Source organism: Leptinotarsa decemlineata, unplaced genomic scaffold, assembly GCF_025532065.1.
Source record: "Leptinotarsa decemlineata unplaced genomic scaffold, Ldec_3_MD MMD2_tig00003557_RagTag_RagTag, whole genome shotgun sequence".
NCBI classification, from domain to species: Eukaryota; Metazoa; Arthropoda; class Insecta; order Coleoptera; family Chrysomelidae; genus Leptinotarsa; species Leptinotarsa decemlineata.
The window spans coordinates 466,416-487,334 of NW_027412590.1; the positions used below are offsets into that span (position 1 = coordinate 466,416).

The window sequence follows — 20,919 nt, forward strand, 5'->3', positions numbered from 1 at the left end:
CAAATCGAGGTCCAAGTCGAGGGCCCAAATCGAGGTCCAAGTCGAGGGCCCAAATCAAGGTCCAAGTCGAGGTCCAAGTCGAGGCCTCAAATCGAGGTCCAAGTCGAGGGCCCAAATCGAGGTCCAAGTCGAGGGCCCGAATTGAGGACCCATATCGAGGTCCAAATCGAGGGCCTAAATTGAGGACCCAAATCTAGGTACAAATCAAGGACCCATCTCCAAATCAAGGACCCATCTCCAAATCAAGGAACCATACCGAAATCCTGCATCCCAACCAAACACCTGTCACGCCGCCTCTGTCACTTGTCATTCTTTTCCACACCCCACACCACCAACAAAGATCAACAACCCTCCACACACACACACACGCAAGGGTTGCTCTTTGCACCGCCGCACCCTAATAAACCTCGCTGGGGTTGGTCTTGCTCTTCCTACCACCACCGACCCTCCATCCAACTGACCATCGCCATCCGACTCGCCATCCGACTACACCGGAAGTGAATGAGGCAGAACGAACTTAGCATACCTACTGTTATCCAACAGCAGACAGCGCTGTTTCGACTAACTAAGCTCTCATTAGTGATGCCAGGCTGAACTACTGTTCTGTCCTTAAACTGATATTGAAGATTATGAGAGCCTCGTTCATCTTTGGTATTCGAGGGTTCTGACGCACCCATAGATGACATCTTCCTTTTCCATAAGAGTTGTATCGAAAAAAATACCCCATTTTGAGAATTTACTTGACAGTTCACAAAATAGCGACACGTGTTTCGGTTTACCATGTCCACTTCGGACGAAGGTATGTGGACGGAGTATTGTGACACTCCAGAAGTCACAATAAAGTTTTTTGAAATGTTATAATGAATTTCTCATCAAGTATCGGTTCTCATATTTTCTTCACAAAAATCGTAAAAAAATATGATTATCCTTCAAGTTCATCAAACCATTTCGAAGAACATCTGTGATGCGCTCCGGGGCGACTTCATTGATTCCAGTGGCACATTTGGTTTTTCAGCTGCAGGAGAACCCATAAAAACCTGCAGCACCACATCATCTGAAAACCTTGATCTACCAATGTCCCCCCCTCTCATAAAACAAAATGTAGGGTGTCTCCAGAGGCACCAATAAATTCAATACATCGCCAGACACTTAGTGACACGACTATCGTCAAACTCAAACCAGTCCGTTTCGTCTTTTACCAAGGCGTAATAATAATAATAATAATTTATTAAATCCTTCATGATCACAAGTTGATATAGGATACGTCGACATTATACATACATAAAAATCTTCACAAAACGTGAGATACAATGAATAAATACATGAAAGTGTCACACAAACACAAGGAAAAAAAGAAGAAAAAATAAAGTATATTAAATATTAATACAATACACTCTCATCGACTTAGATAATGACCAAATTCAACGCCAGAACCACAGTGAACAATGGATGCATGAAGATTAAAATAGCGGTCTGCTAGATTGAAGTGTTCAACTATTTCGAACCTTCGTAAAAGGTTGGTGCTTCCGTCAGAGGTTGAGTCATGTTTGAAGATCATCAGTGATATTATTAGATTGACTGGTGCCTCAGTTATATTTGTTTTCTTATAACATTCAGTTAGTTTGGCGCCTGTTTGGCAATACAGTCGATCATCATCTGTTAAAGTTCCATTTTCAGATGATTCAACTTAATATCCTACAGCATCTGCAACCTCAGTGCGCCGAATACAATCCTGTGACATTATCCAAAATCAGTTGCTGCCATATAATTAGGCACCATTATTATCAATTGATGAAAATAAACTCATAATTGGACTCATGTCCCTCTGTTTATTTCGAATAAATAAGTGAATTACTTTCATTAGTAACTCCGTTCTGATTGCTAGATTTTTATTTTCAGACAGCGGGTATGCAGGGATATTAATACTGATTCTCGTAAATATTCAATGACCATAATTGGAACGAACATATCTTCCACAATATTGTATGAAAGCTATTTTTCTTTTTTTGGTCGTGGTCTGTAGGTTTTTATACCTACCATTACCATCGTCCATAGATATTCTAATAAGTCTGCTCACTCTCAGCAGCGACCCAAATCATCACCCTCCGTCCTCGCGCGTCCCTTGCCTGGCCGGTCGGTCGTCAGTGTCCGTCTGACGGGGGAGCCAGTTTAACAGAGTGTCTCCGATTGAACAGTTCGCATCGTTCCGGCCAGTTATACTTAGTGCGTAAAATAAACATTTTATTGGAACTTTTATTCTTGTAATTATTTGAACATTTTTCATTGTTGTGATGACTTCTCACCGTACCTTTTGCAGTGTGGATTCTTGTGATACTTTACGTGAAAATATTTCATTTTTTCGATTCCCAAAAGATGCCACAAGGTAATAAATTCATCAAATACATAATGTCAGTTAGAGGTCAAAAATGTTTCGGTAGTAATGTGATTTAGATACTATTTATAACTAATGTTCAAACTATATTTCGCAGGTGTCAGCAGTGGAAAAAAGCATTTGGTTTTGTTGGAGACCACAAATATGCTAACTTAATACCTGAGCAAGCCTACATTAGAATACGAGTTTGTAGAAAACATTTTGACGATGAATCCTTCACTTCCTCTGGAAAACATTTACTTACCACTGCTGTGCCCTTAAAGTTTCCAACAAAATTGGACGGTAAGAAATTTTCCACTTCACAAGCATGGAATATTTTTTTGAATGAGTTATTTTCAGGTAATGATCAAAACAATGACAATCCAGGTCCCTCCAGCGTATTAGCTCCTTCAAAATTAGATGCGTGTACACAAACAGATACATGTCAGGAAGTTGAACAAGGTAAATGCCAAAGCTCTATGATGATGAACATAATCACTCATTCATATTACAAATGTTTTTTAGAATTAATTCCCAACAAAGAAACTGATTATGTACTACAATCCAATGAATCAGTCCAAAGTGGGTTATCTCAAGAATTCGTGGAAGGTAAAAATACAATTTTTTGTTTGTTTGAAGGTGATTGACAATGTTTCGTGATGAATTTCACTGGTTCGGACTTCCATTGTCTACTATATAAAATGATTTGAAATCCCTGAAACAAGTAAAAAAGAATAATCAAAAAGAATAGTTGAAAATAACAATTATATTAAGCAACAATAAACCTGAAATGAAATGATAGTGAAATAACCTACAAGTAAAAATATAATAATTGAATAAATAAAAATTGAAAGAATGCAAAAAAAGAAAATAATAAAAATAAAAATAAAAAAGTGTAGAGATTCCAAGTCACGTTAGCTCACGACGTTTCGATGATGACTGGTCATCACCCGAAGACGATTGTAGATACCAACAATCGAAACGTCGTGAGCTAACGTGACTTGGAATCTCTACACTTTTTTATTTTTATTTTTATTATTTTCTTTTTTTGCATTCTTTCAATTTTTATTTATTCAATTATTATATTTTTACTTGTAGGTTATTTCACTATCATTTCATTTCAGGTTTATTGTTGCTTAATATAATTGTTATTTTCAACTATTCTTTTTAATTATTCTTTTTTACTTGTTTCAGGGATTTCAAATCATTTTATATAGTAGACAATGGAAGTCCGAACCAGTGAAATACAATTTTTTGGTTTTCTTCTTCTCCAAATCAAAAAAATAGAAATAACAACTTCCATGAAAGAAGTAAAATCAAAAAAAAATTATAAACACTCTCTGTTGATAGGTTCGTGTATATCATTCAAAGACGTTTGAATCATTAACAAAAGGAAATAAAGAGTCCATCTATTTTTTTGATTTGGAGAAGAACAAAACCAAAAAATTGTTCCTCAAGCTTCATTCTCTCCACAAAAAGACCTAATTCCTCAGTAAAAATACACTAATTGGTACTTGAATCTAACTTAAAATTCTTTCTATTTATTCCTCGAATCACTTCTAATATGTGCTAATTTCTTTATAGATGTATCGTGTCAAACTTCTTCCAAATTATCTGATAGCAGTCCCAGAAAGCAAGGACTCAGGAGAAGAATTAAGGAGCTGCAAAGCGAGCTCAAATCTTCGAAAAGGCGCAAAACGGTAACACGAGAAGATGTTGAACAATTTTTGGACGAGCAGTACCCACAGGAGGCCACTATGTTGATGAAAAATCAATTGAAATTACTCGACAAAAATCCCAAAGGAACCAGGTACTCTAAAGAAGTCAAGCATTTTGCTTTGAGCTTATTTTTATTAGGACCAAAAGCATACAAGAAATTATCTGAAGTTATGAGATTGCCATCTCCCTCTACTCTGAGAAAGCTGACTGAACATTGGAAAATTACCCCAGGATTCAATGAATTCATTTTTAAAATTTTGGAATTAGGAGTACCTTTGATGTCAGGTAAAGCTAAGGATTGTATTTTATGCATTGACGAAATGTCAACCAAATCAAATTTATTTTATAATGTGTCAAGAGACGTCGTCGTAGACTTTGAGGATTTACAAAACAAAAGATCTACCAACATAGCTACCTCGGCATTAGTGACTATGGTAAGAAGGATTTCTCATAATTGGAAACAACCTATTTCATATTTCTTCACAAAAAATTCTGTAAATGCTGAGGATTTGAAAAAAATAATTGTCGAGACTATCCGCAAACTTAGGGGCATTGGACTGAATGTTCTTGCAGTCACTTCCGATCAAGGCCCAAATTTTTATAAATTAGTTAAAAATTGTTTGACAGTAACTTTTGAAAAACCTTATTTTGTCGTGGACGAGTCCAATATTTTTTATTTATTCGATGTTCCACATTTACTCAAGTCAACAAGGAATAACTTTTTCTCCTATAACTTTTGTCTTGTTGATGGTGTTAGAAATGATGTACACCTTTGATAAGGCAAAACAATATAGGTTGGCGCCAAGGCTGAGTGACGAACATCTTAATCCGAATAATTTCAAAAAAATGAAGGTTAAATTGGCTTCTCAAGTATTCAGTCACTCTGTGGCCGTTGCTATGCACACTTATATAGACTTTGGAAAAATACCGGAAGAAGCCAAAGTAACTGCTAACTTCGTTGAAGACATGAATAAGTTGTTTGATGTATTCAATTCAAGCAATTTGGAAACATGCCACGCTTTTATGGGAACTACAGGGCAATTCGAATTTTTAAAGAAAATGGACACGCTTTTTTCAAACTTGAAAGTTTTAGACAAAAGAGGAAAGAATGTTACGAATTCTCTGAAATTTATTTTTGGTTGGAGGCTTACTATCTCCTCCGTTTTGAATTTATGGAAAATAATGAAAATTAAAAATTATAAATTTTTATTGACGCGTAATCTCAATCAGGATTGTCTCGAGAATTACTTTGGTCAAATCAGAAATGCTTGTGGAAACGCTAGAAATCCAACTGCAATTCAGTTTACCAGAGCATTTAAAAAACTTTTTGCTATAGGATATTTTCACGAGACAGAAGGCAGCAATTGTATGGAAGACAGTAGCGATATTTTGCTTAATATAACATCGGAGTCATTGAAAAATATTGAAAGTTTTCAGGAAAAAAATTACGAAAATATTTCTCCAATTATAAAAATAGAATCAACCGATTATAGGAATTTGATATCAGAGGAGGGAAATGCACTGGTCTATGTTGGTGGATATTTTTTACGTAGATGTCTCTTTAAACATTCATGTCATATTTGTTTGGAATATTGTTCATCATCCGAAAGAGACAAGTCTACTTCATTTTGTGAGCTCAAAGCTTACAAAGGTAGTAATAATATATTTGGTGGCTTAACAGTCCCTCCCAATGATTTTTAGAAGTATTTTATACTATTAGAGAATATTTTTGTTTCGAATTTTAATGATTACTGCATACATGATGGTGTAGAAAACATATTTTTAAAAGAATATTCCAATGTAGAATTCACCCATCCATGTAGCAATTTTCCCAAAGACTATTTACTTTCATTGTTTACAAGAGTTCGAATCTATTACACAATCAAATTTGCAAACAGGCAAATAAGATCTCAATGTTTAAATAAACAACATCCGAAACTCAAAATTTTGCAAAATTTGTAAATATTTGAAATATTAGGTGTCGTTTTTTGACCTTAGTAGATTTATTTAGCTGGGGGATGGTTGGGGTTAGGTCGAATAACTGAAACCAATATTATCGTTGCCGACGTTTCGACTTTTATAAAGTCATCCTCAGGGCACTACAAAGTTGCAGTGAATCAGATATAAATACACACATATAGGTGAAAAATTATTAAAATTTGCGACTAGAATCACTTCTGCGAATGAGAGGTCAAGATTGAGTAAATTTGGTACAATTCAATTGAGAGTAAAAATGTAATGTAGAGGACAGAGGAGGTCAATTGAATTGTACCAAATTAATGTACTCAATATTGACCTTTCATCTGCAGGAGTGATTCTTGTCGCAAATTTCAATATTTTTTTACCTTGTGTGTATTTATATCTGATTTACTGTAACTTTGTAGTGCCCTGAAGATGACTTCATAAAAGTCGAAACGTCGGCAACGAAATAATAGTAGTTTCAGTTATTCGACCTAACTCCAACCAACCCCCAGCTAAATATTTGAAATGTGTCTAAATATATATGCCAAAATACTGAATAGATTATAATTATACTATTAGGGTATACTCAAGAAAACAACAAATCACCATTTAATTAGGTAATATGTAAATAAAGATTATTCATCTTAATTTTCTCTTTATTGTGGAGTCCCTTTATAAGTATCTCAACCTTTTTACCTGCCCATAATTTAAGAAATCAGATAATTTATGCCAGTTATTACAACGAAATATTCCTCAATTTATTGTTATTAGAATCTCATATTATATAATCATCTCAATGAAAGATCATACAAAAACATAAATAATATATAATGAATATGATCAACACTTGACGCCTGACCCTCGTAAACACACTTTCGAGTAAACATATGGTTCGCGCTGCTGACTGACCCTCGTATAACGTATTTCTGCTGGTAGCCGCATGATTTACGACCGCTCGCAAAAAAAGCGGCATATTTTACCCACATCAAAGGAGTTACCAGACTTATTAGAATATCTATGGACGATGCCATTACTACAGTAGACATCATCAACGGCGATATAGTAACAGTCGCAGTGCTCGAGATGTTGTTCCTGTTCCGAAGGCGGTAAATACGACACTGGTATTTGACTCTGGTTTCATATTATTATCACTAGGCGTATCTTGACTTCCCCTAATCTGTATTGTTTTGTATACCTGTTAGAACAGATAACTGAATTTTATAAATGTTGGCTTTTTTTTCTATTGAAAGTATCCATCTGTTTTTGAAAATACATCGCCTCTCTATATACAATAGTATATAGTGATTTTGAGTTTCATCGATGGAATTCTGTTAGAGTTTTTGTGTTGTGTTGTCAGTGTAGGAGTGAAATTGAGTTTTTACGAATTGTAGAGTGTGATCAAATATTGTTGAAACTTCGGAAAGAACTGCAACAATATCTTACCAGGAAATCCTCGAGGTCCTTGTGGACCAGGAGGTCCTTGTGGTCCCATTGGTCCTGGTGGTCCTGAAGCAAAACTTGAAAGTCTGATTGCCGTACTCAAAGCGAACATCTGAAATATGCGAACAATTTTCAATTGAACATTATTTCACTTCGAAATTTACATCAAAAATTTAATTTGCCGAACTACCAAATCGCAAACTAACATAAATTCGAGAAGATACAACAGTCTTCGGAAGTATTTCATCGTTTTGAAATGGAAACAATGATAAATGAATTGAGTAACCCATCATTATTCATTGAACTGATGGAACTGATGATCCGATGATTCTGAAATTTTCATGTTCCAAGTTTTCTGCTATTGAATAATTTATGGAACATTTTCCGACACAAAATACATTTTTCTCTGATCAAACCTCAGTTCAACAATGAACGTAAGCAGCTCGAAAGAGATTGAAACCAAACTGTGTTGATCTAACAATTTCTCAAATGGCACCAAGTTCACGTGTAGAGTTAAAAATTGAAAATGATTCTGCTCAATTCTTAAATCTGCCTTTGTAACTTTTACCATTTTGCTCACTTCAAATAAATTTTCTCATCGTGTGATACGCATCACCCTCAAAATTCGTTTTTATCATGCGTATGATAATTTAGATATTTTATTTGTCTTTGCAAAAATAGAAGTTATAATTTTTATCACTTACCTTTTCTTCCAATAATCTGATTTGATCCGTAAGAATGATCATGCTTTCACAGTTAGCGTAGCATCGGTCTACATAGGCAGCCTGAATGTTCGAATTTTCAGATACATTTATCAATTCACAAGTTTTATTGTCTTGTCGCAATTTGTAGTCAGAATTGCACTCGCATCTAAAACTACCAACCTCATTTATACATTTATGCTGACAACCTCCATTGCCATTCAAACATTCGTTGATATCTGCAATTTTTTCTCATTATCAAACATATCGTATCAACCTATATAGTTATAAACTAAGACAATAGTTGTAATGGAAAATTTCACAATACGCCACGTTTGCGCATGGGTTGTAATTTTACCGCAAAAACATTATTGAAATCCATAAATCACATATGCAATAAATTGAAGCATTTTCACTTGGTACTGTGTAAGTTTTATCATTACAGCAGTTTCCTCATCAGTCAGTGGGCTATGCTTGAAGACTGGCAGTAAACAACAAGTAAAAACATTCATAGTTCATTTCTTTAGATTTGATCACAGCAGTCATCACATAATTTCTCATATCCAATTGCTTTTGTGGCGACTTCGTCGACGTAAAAAACAAAATGCAACTAGTTCACCCACGTAGACTTTAGTCCCGTTGATATTTCTGAATGAAAAGTAGCATATCTTATTCAAACGTGAAACTGAAAAATATGTCATTTTGTTAACCAACGAAACATCTTAATTTATCTCCTTACGTCGCCAGATTCGTGCAATTTTCATAAAGCTCTATAACTCTTTCAGCTCATGTTATTTTCTGTTGTTTCAGCTTACTGTGAGTGGAAACATTTTTGAAATTATTTTGGTATTATTTCAGTTTCTCCATTACAAACAAATAAATAACCTAACAAATCTTTCCTATTTGTATTACCGATTTGTATGCGAAAAAATAGTACCTGAGATAATACGACTGATTTTTCTGACCTTATCCGGCAATATTCACATTCCTAAATCCGAAAAAACAATATCTAAGTAATGGAGAAATTTATACAGGTACACGAAGGTGTATACATTTCTATTTTGTTAGATTCTTGAAGGTGAATACTCCCAAAAACTATGATCCTACTATCAATATGAAACTGATAATACATTGCATTTGTTCGTTAATAAACACTTTTGGTTCATACCCAAAACTCTTCTGACATTTTACGAACACGTTTGTTCTACTAACGAGCCAAAATCCGAGCTGATAGGCCGTCGTAAAATAGAACACGTAATACGAAATGTTTCGCCAGCTACTCCAGCAGACTCGAATTTACAATTTTATAGGCTGGTGTAGGTGATGATGGGAATGGTATACATCATAATTGGTTCTCTGAGAAGTTTTGATGCATAGGTTTCTATTTCATTCCTATTTTCAAATCAAATCAAATCAAATTTATTAATACACCAAGTGAATTTGTTACGTTATCCGTAAAATTTTAGAAAAACTCCTGAAAGGTAGGCAACCAGGAATATATTTCAATTGTCTTTCATATCGCATACGAGAGCTGCTGCCATCATCGATGAAACGAGGAAACCTTTTGTTTGTAGCGATACGATCTATCGGGTACAAAAAAAGGATTGTAGAGTTTTTTTTTATTCAGAAAATGGCTCGAATGTCTTGAACGCTGAATTCTGTCGATTTCATATTTTACGCTTTAGGCGGTTTTAATTGATCAGTGTTCCTTTCGACAGTGATATTTGGTTGAATAGTTCATCGGATTAGATTATCAACTGTCGATTTGTCTCTACGGAGGATTTTAGATATCAGTCCTATTTTTGGTGGAAAAGAAAGTCAACTTCTCGCGATTATTAGGGAATCGGTAATCGGAGGTGAGTTCTTATAATTTCACTAAGTTGAATAGGTTTCCTATATTTCATACAGCTCAAATTTTTATAATTAAATCACTACAATCATAAATATGATTTTCTAGACGTTTAACCCCATATATTAAAATCATCTCGGGGAAATAAAAATTATTCGGAAGAGAATATATTCGCTGGTCGCAATACCGTTATATTCATGGTCGCCTCGTAAAGATATAATTAAGGAAGTGAACACCCGTTCCAGGAAGTGCGGTACTCCGTACAATACAGAAAGCGGAATTTGTTCTTGATCATTTATTTTGCTTTCCGTAACTTTCACGGGCCAGTATCTATTTTTAGTAATCATCAACGAGGAATTACTCTCAGCGAATATTGTTTAAATGTTTTCTGTCATTTGTATTAGTTATGTAAGTTTTGCGAAATGTCTTTAGGGGACTGGACGAAGACCTAGGTACAATACAGATCTCATCCACTCCTCTTCTTCCCTCTCATGAGAGTTTTCTAAGTGCACGAAACCATTTTAAATCTTGTTTTATTCATTATATATTTATAGATGAGCCAGTATATAATATATTTCTATTAAATTGATACCGTAGTCTTTCTAATTGTTACCTGCCAAAGTTCATTATCAATTGGTTACTTTATAGAGTAGATCTTATAGATTCAATTTCTCTAATTTCTTTATTTTGAGTCAGGGTTAAATATTTGAATCTATTGGCGCCCGTTAAAGTGACACCTAGTATTTCAGGTACTCACCCCTCTATCCCTGTTCAGGCTAGCTGTGAGCATAACCCTTTACTTCACCTTGTTTACGTAACTATTTGGTATAGTTGTTTTTTTTGTACAGTTCAAAGCTGATAAATTACGTGAATTTCACTAGTTCAGACTTCCATTGTCTATTATATAAAATGATTTGAAATCCCTGAAACAAGTAAAAAGAATAATTAAAAAAGAATAGTTGAAAATAACAATTATATTAAGCAACAATAAACCTGAAATGAAATGATAGTAAAATAACCTACAAGTAAAAATATAATAATTGAATAAATAAAAATTAAAGGAATGCAAAAAGAAAATAATAAAAATAAAAAGTGTAGAGATTCCAAGTCACGTTAGTTCACGACGTTTCGATTGTTGGTATCTACAATCGTCTTCGGGTGATGACTGGACTGATTCCTCCAGTCATCACCCGAAGACGATTGTAGATACCAACAATCGAAACGTCGTGAACTAACGTGACTTGGAATCTCTACACTTTTTTATTTTTATTATTTTCTTTTTGCATTCCTTTAATTTTCATTTATTCAATTATTATATTTTTACTTGTAGGTTATTTTACTATCATTTCATTTCAGGTTTATTGTTGCTTAATATAATTGTTATTTTCAACTATTCTTTTTTAATTATTCTTTTTACTTGTTTCAGGGATTTCAAATCATTTTATATAATAGACAATGGAAGTCCGAACTAGTGAAATTCATCACGAAACATTGTCAATCACCTTCAAACAAACTGATAAATTACGTTACAAATTAAGACATAAACATATGTCAAAACAACTACAAATGGGTGAGATACACCTAGGCATCAGAATGCCTGTTTGTGCTGGTTCATCATTTATTTTTTTGTCTGTTTAGATGTAAGAGTAAATTAAAATAGTGGTGAAGGTCGGACAGAAAGTGAACTGGAGATCACACCCTGCACTAAGTAATGAGTTATTGATAAATCATTTCAATATATTTTCAGAATATGCTTTCTGATAGATTATTTGAATTCTTTTAAGATTGAATAACTTTTTTCGAGATCAATTGCCCTGATACCAAACTGATACTTTTGCACTCGACGCGCGTTTCGCCAACAAAGTTAGCATCCTCAGGAGAAGAAAATTGATACCTAGTCTAGTCTGGTTAGTCCTTATATACTAAAATTTGTTACCTGAGGTTGTAATTTATGAGAAGTTTTATATGCAACTTTCATATTTACTTTATCGAATATCTGTTGAAGCCCTCTCGTGTATTGGAGTTCATATGGGGGGATTACTATTCAATTTTTTCAATTCAATTTCATTTCCAATTCGATATAATAAGATACTACATAAACAAACATTATTATTACAGTTATCCTTTATTATCCCAAGGGTTCTCCTGAGCACTCGAGGCGCTTGTTTTGTGCATCCCCTTGGAATAATTTAGGATTTTCATTAGGTAAATAAAATGAATGGTGATTATATTAAACAAATACAGATATCAAAGAAAATATACACTCTATCTAGTTGAATTCTTGTAAGATATGATAAAATTCACTCAATGAATAATTCTTTTTCCTTTGGGATTATTTTTTTAAATTTCGCCTTATTTTCTCTTCCTTGTTTCGCCTTCTCTAATTTATAATTCATGATCTGGTTTTTTTTTTTTCTCTAATCTTACATTTCACCCTTCGTAGCGGTTGATGTGGCAAGGATCCATGTGTTTGAAGATGATTGACAATGTTTCGTGATGAATTTCACTAGTTCGGACTTCCATTGTCTATTATATAATAGTTCCATACCTACACGCTTCCGGAGGACAAGACACACGCTTTTGTCCTTTGGGGGTTGGACTTTGCCACGGAACCGGAAGAAATTGAGGATGGCATGAGAAAACTCAGAAAGGTCAACGTGGCGACCGTGTACAGATTAAGGACGGATAGACGTCCACTGTACATGGTCGTCACAGACAAAGATGTTACCCTCAACTATTTAAAAATAAACGTCCCATGTGTCCTTTTTACGAGGATCACATGGGAACTCAAACGAAATACTAGAAAGCTGGTGCAGTGTCACAGGTGCCAGCTATGGGGCCACGCGACGAGCAATTGTTATAGGACCCCGAGATGCCTGAAATGTGCAGAAGGACACGAAACCTTTGAATGTGAAAAGCCGAAAACTGAACCGGCTAAATGCGTAAATTGCGGAGGAGATCACCCTGCCAACTCTAGGGACTGTAAAGTCTACAAAGAGAAGGCGGAGGAGATCGAATCCAAGCAATTGGAAACACAGGCATCCAGGAAGCCCCCTGTCCCCAGGCTTGTGCCTGCGCCACTGCCCAAGGTAAATCTGTGGGCAAAGAGGAGCGAGATTCGACAAGCTCAGGTATCCCAGCCACTCCCTCCCCCCCCTCCTGTGCAGAGAAAACAGGAGGGTGGACCCCCGGTGGAGACTCAAGAGCACCTTATGGAAGCAGTTAACTGCTTCCAGAGGCTTAACGAGGTCGTAAACCTCTCAGAGATCATTCGTGCGACGAATGACCTTTGTAAATTGATGGCAGGGGCCGATAGTCCCCTGAAAAAGTGGAATGCATTCGCGACGTTCGCGAGTAATATCAACAGTTACAGCTTCTAAATGCCTATAAAGGCGTGTATGTTGAATGTGAATGGAATTGGCAACAAATACCCCAGTGTTGTGAACTTCATTCATACACATAATGTAGACATAATGCTTCTATCTGAAACAAAGCTACGACAGGAGCATAAACTGAAACTGCGGTGTTTTACCACTATCCGGAAGGACCGTCCTGATGCTGTGAGAGGCGGTGGGGTGGCTATACTGGTAAGGAGGGGTATCGCACACACGCAGATACCGCAGCAACGCAGTAACATTGAACATGCTGGAATCAAGCTTGCTGACGGTACCTGCGTGTTTGGGGTATACAACAAACCAAGTGTACACTTCACTCCGCATGATTTGGACAATTTGCTTAATGTTGGGAATAAAGTGCTGGTTGTGGAAGACCTCAACGCCAGGAGGCATGAGGGGAACTGCCACAATCAACAGAATACGAATGGTAGCACGCTATTGGAATATTCCCTGAACAACAATATCAATATCGAATTCCCGGAGGAGCCTACCCACTACCCCTGGAATGGTTCGTCACCCACAACTATCGACCTGGTATTGAATAAAAACGTCCGCGATTTGGGGATGTTGGTTACCGTGGACGAGCTCAGCTCCGACCATTGTCCGGTGCTCTTTGATCTCAAAAGGGAGATACCCAACAATAAAAAAATAAAATATGACTACAAGAGCACGGACTGGGCGGAGTTTAGATCGACCATGAATAACCTCACAACTATAAGAGACAACATTTCCAAATCACGGATCAACGAGGTTTGTGAAGAATTCATAAGGAATATTCAAAAATCTCGTGACGTCTCTACCAGGAAGATAGAGGTGAAAGGGGAGCGAGATATTCTTCCGCATGATGTGGTTGAGCTCATAAAACAAAAACATCGAGCCAGAAAAGATTGGCAGCGCACAGGAGACCCCCGCAGCAAGGATCAAATGCTGATACTTGCTGCGGAAGGTAATGCGCGAATTTATGAGTTCACCAATATGAAGTGGAAGAACAAACTCGAAAGCCTGAACGTGCACGACTACTCTGTGTGGAGGATGGCCAAAAAACTGAGCAATCGGTCTGAGGCTACTCCTACCATAGAAAGCGGGCAAGCGCACGCGGTGACGGACCATCAAAAGGCTCAGTTGTTCGGGGAATATTTCTCCAGCGTGCACCGAGTTGAACCGGATGTCTGTGAAGAACACACCAATAAAACCAGACTGGCTAATGAAGTCAGAAATAGGCCGGCTCCAATTATACCGGAGCAAACATTGATAAAGTGGATCACAGACGTAGAAGAGATCATTTTGAACATCAAGCGCCTGGAGAAAAACAAAGCCCCAGGCATTGATGGAATTGATGCAGTTCTGCTCCGCAACCTACCGCGAAAGGGTATCGTACAACTGGTGCATATTGTAAACGCAATAATCAAGCACCAGCATTACTCAGATTGTCTGAAACATGCGGTGGTAGTGCCCGTTCCGAAACCAGGAAAAATCAAAACACGTATTGATAGCTACCGACCGATCTCGCTTCTCAGTTCGGTCGCGAAGGTTATTGATAAAATCATCCTAAGCAGACTTCTCCGCCTGGAAGATAGGATGAAACTCATCCCCGAGGAGCAATTCGGGTTCCGGTGAGGTCGGAATACGACATCGCAACTGGTCCGGGTTGTTCACGGGGTGAGGGAGTCCTTCAACCAGGGGAAGAATACAGTTATGGTCCTGTTAGATGTCAAGAAAGCATTCGATAAAGTTTGGATAGAAGTGTTTGTCGCCAAAATGTGGTCGGCAGGCATGCCTTTATTCGTGATTAGGATACTAGAATCCTACTTGAGCAACCGAACTTTTCGTGTAAGAGTGGACCAAACCACATCTGCAAATTATTCAATCAAAGCAGGTGTCCCGCAGGGGTCCTGTTTGTCACCGCACTTATATTCATTATATACGCATGACTTCCCTATGTTCTCGTGGACGAAGGTGGGTATTTTCGCGGATGACACCGCGATTTACGCGCACTCTTTCTCGAGCGAGGTGGCGAAGCAGCAGCTTCAGATCCACCTCGATAGGCTAGTCGTGCCGTATTTCGAACAAAATAAAATCGAAATAAATCCCGATAAAACTGAACTCGTAAACTTCACGAGGAAATTCACGAATGTGAAAATCTTCAAGAAGTTGCGAGTTAAGGATAAGTGCATTGACGAGCAGAAGAGTGCGAGATATCTGGGAGTAATCCTGGACAAGCGCCTGAACTTCCAGGAACACTTGAGTATGGCGATCCAACGAGCAGGTGCGGCGATAAAACGCACGTATCCGCTCATTGCACGGAACTCTAAGCTCAGTGTTGACAACACGTTGCTTATTTATAAACAAATAATTAGGCCGGCTATGTTGTACGCGAGTCCTGTGGTCTGCAGTCTCAAGAAGTCCCCATTAATGAGACTCGAGAGAATGCAGAATAATGTGTTCCGTATTTGCACTAACAGTGACAGATACATTTTATTGAACAATCTGTTAGATCTGGCAGAAGTGGAGTCAGTCACCGACCATATCAGGAGACTGGCTCAGAAATTCTTCAAGTTCTTTCTACCGAAGAGCCCGCTGACGAGGGACGTTACGGCAGTTAGAAGCTATCATGGACAGCGCCGTAAGCACGGGCTAGTCTATGAAGAACTGGAGATATACCGTGAACGGCGCGAATGCGATCGCGCTTAGTTCATGGAAAAATTGGATAAGAGTATTCACGCACACATGATGACGTGATAGCAGAAATACTCTTACCTGGTTTTTTAATGAACTTTTTCCAGGGGGATATCGACAACTGCTACCAACAAACAGACGAATGATTTTCTGAGAAGTACCGAAACGCGACAGAATGACAACTTCTGCGTAAGCCTCGGCAGGAAGCGGAAAACTATAGATGAGGCTGATATAAGGCGTTTTTGAGTGGAGAGCCAACCGCCAACACCAGCGGGGGCGTCTCCCACTGTCCCATCGGGGGACTGTGTGGAGGCGCTTTTCTCTTCCGTGCGGAATTCTGGAGAGCGCAAATGTATCGGGGTCTTTTCCTGCCACTCCCTCTACCCCATTCACTACCCATCCCAATCCTTCCCACTGTCCCACTCCATTGGGGAAACCCTTGTGTGCATTTTGTATATTTGTATATATATTTTTTATTGTATATATTTTATAAACACCACAAAAAAAATACCTTAAAATTGTATGGTTTCTTTATAGAGCTGTTCTGTTGAGTAGAGTTTTTTTTTCCTAAGAATTATTTTGATTATGGTATTTTGCATGGCTTGGAGGCTGTACAGGTTACAGTCAAATGTGCCACCCCACCCAGAGATACAATACCTAATAACCGATTCTGCTAAAGATCTATATACCGTCATTAAATTTTTAATGTTTGAGATTTCTCTCAAATTATACATTTTGTGAGTGAGCTGGCGGAGTCGCTTTGTAACATATATGGTATGTTCATCCCATCTCATATGCTGATCCAAAACTACACCAAGATATTTTAACTTTGACTCTTTTTTTATCGAAGGGTAATCACATTGCTTCTTTTGTGGACATTCAGAGGTATGTATTTTTAGGGCAGTGTCAATTGGTTGATCGTTTTTGAGAAGCGTAAAACAAACGAATTTGGTTTTATTCAAATTCAAACTGAGGAGATTGTAGTTCAGCCATATCTAGATATCCTTCGAACCATTTGCTGCTGTTTGATATACTGGTTGCCATGTTTTGCCAGAAAATATGATCGCCGTGTCATCTGCGTATGAAATAAGATTATCAACTGATTTTATACAGCCAATACTATTTATGTAAACTAAAAATAAAATCGACCCCAATACTGTGCCTTGTGGAACACCAATTGTGATTTCATTTGAAGAACAAAGTTCTTTGCCAATTTTAACGATTTGTTTTCTGTTCGATAAATAATTTTGCAAAATGTTTAACGCTGGGCCACGAATGCCGTACCTATATAGTTTGTTCAGTAGCTCGCCATGTGCTACCGTGTCGAAAGCTTAAGCTAAGTCTAGAAAAACTGCAAGGCACTTATCGGAATTTTCCAAAGAGTCGGTTACGGTTTTCGTAACCGACTCTTTGGAGTTCGAGTTACTCATGAAACCAAATTTTTTTTTGTTATCACATGATGGAATTCGAAAAATACAACAAATCAGTTTTTTAAGGTATGTTCAAAAATTTTTGCAAAGTTATTAGAGAGATCGGTCGGTAATTCTGCTTTATAAACTGGAATTACTACTGATTCCTTCCATTGCACTGGAATATTACCCGTTTTGAATATTTTGTTTATAATATTCACTAAGGTATTTACAATATACGGATAAATGATTTTTATTAGCTTCGCTGATATTTCGTCAAGCCCTGAGCACAATTACTTTTCATGTTGAATATTTCGATTTCCGTTACTGGATCTGAAAGTATCGTAGGCCCTATAGATTTGTCATTCAAAAAGTCTTCCGGAAGATTATCAGGCTTATTAATAGTTTTAGACGTTTACAAAATAATCATTAAATGCGTTAGCTTTCATCTTGTTGTTAGATAAAACCTCACCATTTGAACCTGACATATTGATAGAGGTGATTGTTTCTTTTTTTACCGTTTTATTCGTGATTTCATTTATTATTTCCCACGTATTTTTATAATTACTTGAGTTTTCATGTAACCTCTGTTTGTAATTTTAATTTTTCTTTGTTTTAATTAATTTATTTAATTTATTTAATTTATTTCTGTATTCAGTAAATTCATTTTTGAACTCATCTGAATAGTTATTCTTCAACCTTTTTATCATATTGTCTCTATTTTTTATCGAATTTATCAAATCCAGAGTTATCCACGGTTTAAGTTTAGAATTTCTATTCTTTGATATAACTTGATGTTTAGTTGCTCGGTTCACATATTGCTTCAATTTGTCGATAAAATTATCATATGAACTTTGGAAATCTTCGCATTGTAAAACATAGGCCCATGTTTCATTGGTTAGGATGCCCTTTAATTTGACATAGTCAATTTTTTTAATAGTGATATTTTCCCGTATGGTTCGTGAAGCTTTATTATTTTGACTAACGTTGCGGATACATAATGAAGTTGGGTAATGATCAGATAGACTGGTTTCGATAATTGATGAGTTGAAAGAATAATTTTTTGAGTTTGTACAGTTTCTAACAAAAATGTGATCCAGATTACTCTTTGATTCATTGGTTACTCTAGTTGATTCATTTATGTATGGAAGATAACCATTTTCTGTTAAAATGTTGACATAATCATTGACTTCGTTTGAGATCTTGTTATTAAATTTATATTAATGTCTCCCATAAAAATTTCAATTTCGCACTTTGACAAAGTTGAGAAGTATGCTTTCAAATCCTCTTGAAACAACTGAGTATTTGTTGATGGTGGTCTATATGACGCGGTGATCCCAATTGTTGTATTCAAGACTGGTAATATGACTCTTAATAGATTTGTTTCACTTATGGGTGTTGAGAACGCGTTTGAAGCAATTGTACCTTCAACATAAATTATTAAACCATCGTTCTGATTTCTTTTTGATTCATTGTAGTAGATTGTGAAATCAGGAATAGAAAAGTCACTTAACACATCAACATTCCATGTTTCAGAAAGTATAATATTCACCCAGTATTGAAGTGTACTGGGTGAATTTTCAAAGGGAAGAGCCACCGTAAATCTCCCTTCTGAATCTCTGTTGACAGAACTAGTGTACATTTTATCACATTCTAATTCCTCAACATCCGGTAAAGTGTTTTTTGGAACTTGCTCAATTTCCCAAAATTTTGTCATAAGTTCATTCAGAGATGATTCTTCTTTCAAATCGAAAAATACATTCGAGTCTGAAACCGAGTTGAATATCGGACCTTTCTCCATTATAACATACCCAAAAACAGTCTGTACCGCCACTGGTGATCCCGTTGAAGGAGCATAACTCTTGTTCCCCATCACCGTTGCAAAGAGCTACGCACCTATGATACTGTCAATTTCTGTCGGCTCATCAAATTTATCATCAGCTAGTTGAATATCTCCAAAACTACCCAAAAAACTCCGTTGAATTTTTACTCTTGGAAGTCTATCAGAAATTTTATCAACTAAAAGCGCCTGCATGAAATATTTCTCCGATGAATCATACCGAAACGCCACGATGATGTCTGTGATACCTCTTGCCGAATGTGTATTAGAACCAATTCCTTGTACCGAAACAGAACAACGAGATATTTTCAATTCCAATTTTTTTGAACATTTCTGAGTGATGAGATGAACCTGACTGCCGCTATCCAATAAAAATCTAGCCATTTGACCTTGACCTGAACCGTTCAGAACGTTTACTATCACCGTTGATAATAATACTGTATTATTACGATTCTTTATTGCCGTTCCACAAAAATGTTTCGATGTAGTATTCGTATTCGAGACGTCACTACTAGCATTAACTTCACTTGGTACAGGCCAATGTACTCCTTGGTCATGTTGTACCCCGGCCAAAGGTCTCCCTAAATGCAATAAATGATGATGTTTTCTGGTACATTCCGAACAAACCCGATCAGACGGACAAGATCTTACACCATGATTTGGAGACAAGCAATTGTAACACCAATTATTATCACGAACCAATGTATAACATTTAGATGGAGTCAACCGCTTGAATTTTTCACATCTACTCAAAAAATGTCTACCCTTATGACAAAACATACAAGTGTTTGTATTTTCTTTATTATCCGATCTGTTGTCTTGGGTGACACAGAAAGATTTATTTGTTGAACGCGATCTCGTATCAACACAATTCCCCCTACCAGTTGTAGCATTTCGGTTCAAATTGAGTGTTTTAGCTTACTGTTTAACAAATTTCATTACATCTTCATAAGCTGGTATATCCTTACCACGAACAGACATTTCGAAAGATTTAAAAGTTTCCGAATCCAGTTTTACAAGTGCCTGATGCACCAAAATAAAATCTGCCAAATCCTTCATCTTTAGGTTTTTCAAGGCTTATACCGCACAATCGATTTTTTTTTTAAATGATTCAAGATTTTTTGCTGATTCCCCCTGTATATGCCCAAATTCCAAAATCTGATCCAAATAACTAGTCGCTAATGAACGTTCATCTTGATATTTGTCAACAAGAGATTTCCAAATAATATCATAATTGTCCCCAGTAGGAGCCAATCCCGTGCAAACACTCAATGCAGAGCCCTTCCAATGGCCCACTAAATAATTGACTTTATCAACATTCGTCAGCAATTTATTATCGTGTATTAAACTTTCGAAAATTGAGTAAAACGTTTCCCACTCTCGAATATCACCAGAAATTTCAGGAAGTTCAATTTTGGAAGCGAAGGAAGCTTTCTCGCAAAACTGGTGTTTCCCAGAAGACCCGAATCACCCTGAGAAGCATTAGAGATGACGCCGCCGCACTGCCTTGCGAAGCATTCGTCTGCTGTTCTTCTCTCTCAAATTTTGCAGCCGCAA

At 36.7% G+C, this 20,919-nt stretch overlaps 1 protein-coding gene across 2 annotated transcripts in view; it reads right to left on the reverse strand.

The window, feature by feature from the left end:
• The window catches only part of LOC111516690 (collagen and calcium-binding EGF domain-containing protein 1), a 58,173-nt gene that overhangs the window by 15,457 nt on the left and 21,797 nt on the right, over positions 1-20,919 (reverse strand). For both annotated transcript variants that reach the window (XM_074178155.1, XM_074178154.1), the window contains 2 exons: positions 8,197-8,432; positions 7,496-7,604 (listed from right to left, as the gene is read on the reverse strand). In XM_074178155.1, coding sequence (XP_074034256.1) covers positions 7,496-7,604; positions 8,197-8,432 — 345 coding nt within the window. The remainder of the gene's footprint in view (positions 1-7,495; positions 7,605-8,196; positions 8,433-20,919) is intronic.